The 6,145-nt window shown below is 50.2% G+C and overlaps 1 protein-coding gene across 5 annotated transcripts in view; it reads left to right on the top strand.

Annotated features, from left to right (window-relative positions):
* wdr7 (WD repeat domain 7) overlaps positions 1 to 6,145 on the top strand; it is a 105,784-nt gene that overhangs the window by 26,281 nt on the left and 73,358 nt on the right. For all 5 annotated transcript variants that reach the window (XM_080017915.1, XM_080017916.1, XM_080017918.1 and 2 more), the window contains exon 15: positions 593 to 807. In XM_080017915.1, coding sequence (XP_079874041.1) covers positions 593 to 807 — 215 coding nt within the window. The remainder of the gene's footprint in view (positions 1 to 592; positions 808 to 6,145) is intronic.

Raw genomic sequence — 6,145 nt, 5'->3', positions numbered from 1 at the left:
CTCCTCTCCCTCATGTTGGGTGTGACTTGGTCAGAGCCTGCTTGTAGATGTATAGTATTATTTGTGAATGAAAACCGCCGTCTGGATCAGTCAGAATCAGTTTATTCCTCCAGGATCATTAACATTTACAATGGTGACAATGGGTGCGTTTCTACTGACGATTAGCATTAAAAGAGCTTAGCAATCTGACAAAAGTAAATAAAAATAGAATAGAATTAAAAGTAAAGTATAAATTAAACTGAAATAAAAATAGCCAAAAAATACAAACAGAAATCGTAAAATATATAAAAATATAGAGAATATACAAATGTGATTGTATGCACAGGATAACTTATTGGTATGGGGATAAATTATTGTATGGATTTGCCAAGTTGTTAGTTGTGGCTTGCCATGAGCAACCACTTCTCCTCCTGGTTTCACATTCCTTGTATCACTCCACTACATGCTAATGCTAACACTAGCTGGTGGAGTCATCTGGTGAGGCTCCATAGAAACTACAATGGAGACTTGATGATGATGATGAATGGGAATGTGGGGAATTGTTTGACATTGATAACAGGAAATATCAGTTATATAAATCCTTCCCTCTCAGGAGCTCTGGATCGCTGTGTGATGGGGATTACGGCGGTGGAGATCCTGAACGCCTGCGACGAGCTGGCCCCGGCCACGGTCGACGCCCTGAGCCACCCTGCGGTCAACCTGAAGCAGGCAATGACACGCCGCAGTCTGGCGGCGCTCAAGAACATGGCTCAACACAAGCTACAGACACTTGCCACCAACCTGCTGGCGGCTGACAACGCCGACAAGGTGAGGACGCCCAACTCGGGTTTAGGGTTACATGAGGACGCCCAATTCCCTACAATAAAGCAAGTTCAGTGAAGTAATGTTTATCTTCCTGACAGAAACATTAGGAGTAAATATTCTGTATTAGATAAACAAGTTCTACATTTCTTTCCATATTTCAAAATCAAGGTAATGTGGTGAAACTGAAATGTTTGCTGCAAATCTCATCTTGTGTAAAATGTGAATATATCGATATTGAATCTTATAGAATTGAATTGTGAGCTCCTGCACGAGAAATAACCTTGTATGTGTAAAGGCCTAACCCATCGAGTTTAAGCGTTTGGCCAATTAAAAGTTTCATTTAGTCTCATCTAAAGTAACATCGATTTTGAATTTCCTTTGAAGCGTTTTTAATGCAATTTAAAACAATGGATAGCACTGTTATGGTTTTAATGAACAGCAATAGAGTTACTGTGTAATCAACAAATAATTCGTAGAGAGAGAGAGAGAGAGAGAGAGCGAGAGCGAGCGAGAGAGAGAGAGAGAGAGATGTAACTACAGAAATGAAGAGGTAATGAAGACAGACCTCCGGGAACGAAGGATAAAGACACAGGGGGGATGAGGGAGAGAGAGAGGCAAAATACTGTCTTTCATTGTTTTGATATACAGTGGGGCAAAAAAGTATTTAGTCAGCCACCAATTGTGCAAGTTCTCCCACTTAAAAAGATGAGAGAGGCCTGTTATTTTCATCATAGGTTCACCTCAACTATAAGAGGCAAAATGAGAAAAAAAATCCAGAAGATCACATTGTCTGATTTTTAAAGAATTTATTTGCAAATTATGGTGGAAAATAAGTATTTGGTCAATAACAAAAGTTCATCTCAATACTTTGTTAAATACCCTTTGTTTGCAATTACAGAGGTCAAACGTTTTCTGTAAGTCTTCACAAGGTTTTCACACACTGTTGCTGGTATTTTGGCCCATTCCTCCATGCAGATCTCCTCTAGAGCAGTGATGTTTTGGGGTTGTCGCTGGGCAACACGGACTTTCAACTCCGTCCAAAGATTTTCTATGGGGTTGAGATCTGGAGACTGGCTAGGCCACTCCAGGACCTTGAAATGCTTCTTACGAAGCCACTCGTTCGTTGCCCGGGCGGCGTGTTTGGGATCATTGTCATGCTGAAAGACCCAGCCACGTTTCATCTTCAATGCCCTTGCTGATGGAAGGAGGTTTTCACTCAAAATCTCACGATACATGGCCCCATTCATTCTTTCCTTTACACGGATCAGTCGTCCTGGTCCCTTTGCAGAAAAACAGCCCCAAAGCGTGATGTTTCCACCCCCATGCTTCACAGTAGGTATGGTGTTCTTTGGATGCAACTCAGCTTTCTTTCTCGTCCAAACACGACAAGTTGAGTTTTTGCCAAAAAGTTCTATTTTGGTTTCATCTGACCATATGACATTCTCCCAATCCTCTTCTGGATCATCCAAATGCTCTCCAGCAAACTTCAGACGGGCCTGGACATGTACTGGCTTAAGCAGGGGGACACGTCTGGCACTGCAGGATTTGAGTCCCTGGCGGCATAGTGTGTTACTGATGGTAGCCATTGTTACTTTGGTCCCAGCTCTCTGCAGGTCATTCACTAGGTCCCCCCGTGTGGTTCTGGGATGTTTTCTCACCGTTCTTGTGATCATTTTGACCCCACAGGGTGAGATCTTGCGTGGAGCCCCAGATCGAGGAAGATTATCAGTGGTCTTGTATGTCTTCCATTTTCTAATAATTGCTCCCACAGTTGATTTCTTCACAACAAGCTGCTTACCTATTGCAGATTCAGTCTTCCCAGCCTGGTGCAGGTCTACAATTTTGTTTCTGGTGTCCTTTGACAGCTCTTTGGTCTTGGCCATAGTGGAGTTTGGAGTGTGACTGTTTGAGGTTGTGGACAGGTGTCTTTTATACTGATAAGGAGTTCAAACAGGTGCCATTAATACAGGTAACGAGTGGAGGACAGAGGAGCCTCTTAAAGAAAAAGTTACAGGTCTGTGAAAGTCAGAAATCTTGCTTGTTTGTAGGTGACCAAATACTTATTTAACCGAGGAATTTACCAATGAATTCATTAAAAATCCTGCAATGTGATTTCCTGGATTCTTTCCCCCCCATTTTGTCTCTCATAGTTGAAGTGAACCTATGATGAAAATAACAGGCCTCTCTCATCTTTTTAAGTGGGAGAACTTGCACAATTGGTGGCTGACTAAATACTTTTTTCCCCCACTGTATATATATATATATAGAGACACACACAATGGTCATCTAGGTCAGATTGTTGTCCGAAGTCTCAGACCAATTAAAACTCTCCTGGAGATGAAGCAAAGGTCACCTCCGCAGCGTGTGCGTGTGTGTGTGTGTGTGTTTCCTTCCAGCACACTGCTCCTCTCTCCGAGGGAAGGATGTGGATGTATCTTAAATGTCAAAACGATAAAATGAAAAATAAAAGTGTGTGTGTGAACGTATTTGTAGAAAATGCCGCCATTGAATCCGAACGTAGCGACGAACTCCACTGCTGTTTATCTGAAAGGTTGCCCGTCAGAGGCTGTGAGACCGTTGGGCCTTTGAGCAAAACACTACCTGCCCAGTGACATTACAAATGTCTTCTAGTCACATGCTCAGACAAGCACTGTGTGCGGTCAAATGCTAAAATGGGAGCGGTTGGAGTAGAGGTGTGGTGGAGATGCAGTAGAGATGGAGGAACTGGGGTGTTGAGTTGGAGTGGATGCAAGGTAGAGTTGAGGTTTGGTAGAGAAGAGGCAGAGTATAATAGTAGTAATAGTATTAGTATAATCTAGTAGAGACCAGGTAGAGGGAGGGTAGAAAATTAGTAGAGGTACAGTCGATGAAGGGTAGAGTTGAGGTAACAAGAGGTAGAGTAGAGGTAACAAGAGGTAGAGTAGAGGTAACGGGAGGTAGAGTAGATGAAGGGTAGTGTTGAGGTAAAGAGAGGGAGAGTACAGGTGAAGAGAGAGAGAGTAGAGGTAAAGAGAGGTAGAGGTAAAGGGAGGTAGAGGTAGAGTACTCGTCGGAGACCCCGTCCATCTCCTGGTCCTCCGTTAAATGGGTCACGTGATCCTCATCGGAGTACTCGTCGGAGACCCCGTCCTTCTCCATGTCCTGCGCTGAATGGGCCTCATCCTCCTCGTTGGAGGAGGGACCCACAGGGTCGACATCGTCCGCCTCTGAACCATCGCTGGAGGGTCCAGACAAGAGAGGTGGTGGGGTCTGCGGTTGGGAGGGTTGACCCGGTCTGGAGGGCTGGTCTGGAGGGCTGGTCAGGATGGCGCTGATGGAACCTCCTGATGAGGGTGTGGTCCAGAATGTGTCTCGCAGGGACCCAGGACCTCTCCTCCGGACCGTAACCCTCCCAATCCACCAGGTACTGCAGGCCTCTCCCACGCCGGCGGGAACGTAGGAGACGGCGGACAAAAAAGGCAGGACCCCCGTCAATGAAGCGCGGAGGAGGCGGGGGAGGCGGGGGAGGCGCCAAGGGGACCAGAGCACTCTCCCGGACCGGCTTAACTTTGGACACATGGAAGGTGGGATGGACGTGCATGGACCTGGGGAGCTTGAGCCGTACTGCCACCGGGGTTGACGACCTTCTCGATCATGAACGGGCCGATGAACCGAGGAGCCAGCTTCTTGGATTCCACCTTCAGGGGGAGGTCCCGGGTGGAGAGCCAGACCTTCTGGCCCGGCTGGTACTCAGGGGCCTGGGAGTGCCGACGGTTGGCGCCAGAGGCATTGCGGCCAGCGGCTCAGAGGAGGGGGGCCCGGGCCCAGGTCCAGATCCTGCGGCAGCGGCGAATGAAGGCCTGGACGGATGGGCAGGAAGCCTCCTTCTCAAGGGCCGGGAACAGAGGCGGTTGGAAGCCGTAGGCGCACTGGAAGGGGGGAGAGGCCTGTGGCTGAACTGGTCAGGGTGTTGTGGGCATATTCCACCCAGAAAAGCTGCTGGGACCACGACGACGGGTGTTGTGATGTCATGCAGCGAAGAGCCGTCTCCATCTCCTGGTTCTTCCGCTCCGTTTGGCCGTTGGACTGGGGGTGGTACCCTGAGGACAGGCTGACGGTGGCCCCCAGGAGCGCCCAGAACTCCCTCCAGAAGCCAGGCGAACTGGGGACCCCGGTCGGATACAACATCTACCGGGATGCCATGGAGGCGGACGACGTGGTACAATAATAGCTCGGCGGTGCCCTTGGCCGACGGGAGCTTCGGTAGAGGCACGAAGTGAGCCATCTTGCTAAACCGGTCCACCACGGTCAGGATGGTAGTGTTGCCGCTAGACGGTGGCAGACCGGTGACGAAGTCCACGGAGATTTGAGACCAGGGGCGATGAGGAACCGGCAGTGGGTGTAGGAGACCAGCAGGAGCAAGAAGAGAGGGTTTGTGCTGGTTACAGGTGGGGCAGGCATTGACAAACCCTCGGACGTCCTCACCAAGGGAGGGCGACCAGAAGCGACGCTGGATGACCTCCTTCGTCCGCTGGATCCCCGGGTGGCAGGTGAGTCGGGAGTTGTGGGCCCACTGGAGAACCTCGGACCGAAGGTCAGGCAGGACCAACAGACGGTCAGGCGGACATGCACTGGGTCCAAGTTGGTCCTGGGCGGCGGCTCTGACCTTCTCTTCCACCTCCCAGGTGAGTGTGGCAACTAGACGGGAGGACGGTAGAATGGTGTCAGGGTCAGCAGCGTCCTCCTCCTCCTCCTAGAACTGCCGGGACAGGGCGTCAGGTTTGACATTGCGTGACCCCGGCCGATAGGAGAGGGAGAAATTGAACCTGCTTAGGAAGAGTGCCCAACGGGCCTGAGGGGAGTTCAGTCTCCTGGCGGACTGGATATACTCCAGGTTCTTGTGGTCAGTCCACACCAGGAACGGCAGCTGGGTTCCCTCTAGCCAGTGTCGCCACTCCTCCAGGGCCAATTTGACGGCGAGAAGCTCCCTATTTCCGATGTCGTAGTTCCTCCCGGCCGGGGTTAAACGCCTGGAGAAGAAGGGGCAGGGATGAAGCTTCTGGTCGGAGGCGGTTCTCTGGGACAGAACAGCTCCGACTCCAACGTCGGAGGGGTCCACTTCAACCACGAACTGCCGTTCGGGGTCAGGCAATGCCAGAATGGGGGCTGAAGTGAACTGTGCCTTCAGGGCCAGGAAGGCGTCGTTGGCGGCAGCGGACCACCGAAATGGCACCTTGGAGGAGGTTATGGCTGTGAGGGGGGCAGCCACCGTGCTGTAGCCTCGGAAGAACCTCCGATAGAAGTTGGCAAAACCGAGGAAGCGCTGGAGTTGTTTGCGGGTGTCCGGGGCGTGCCAGGTGGT

This window comes from Zeus faber (assembly GCF_960531495.2).
Source record: "Zeus faber genome assembly, chromosome: 17".
NCBI lineage: Eukaryota > Metazoa > Chordata > Actinopteri > Zeiformes > Zeidae > Zeus > Zeus faber.
Note: the sequence above shows the minus strand (reverse complement) of the source record. Positions and strands in the feature narration are given on the sequence as shown.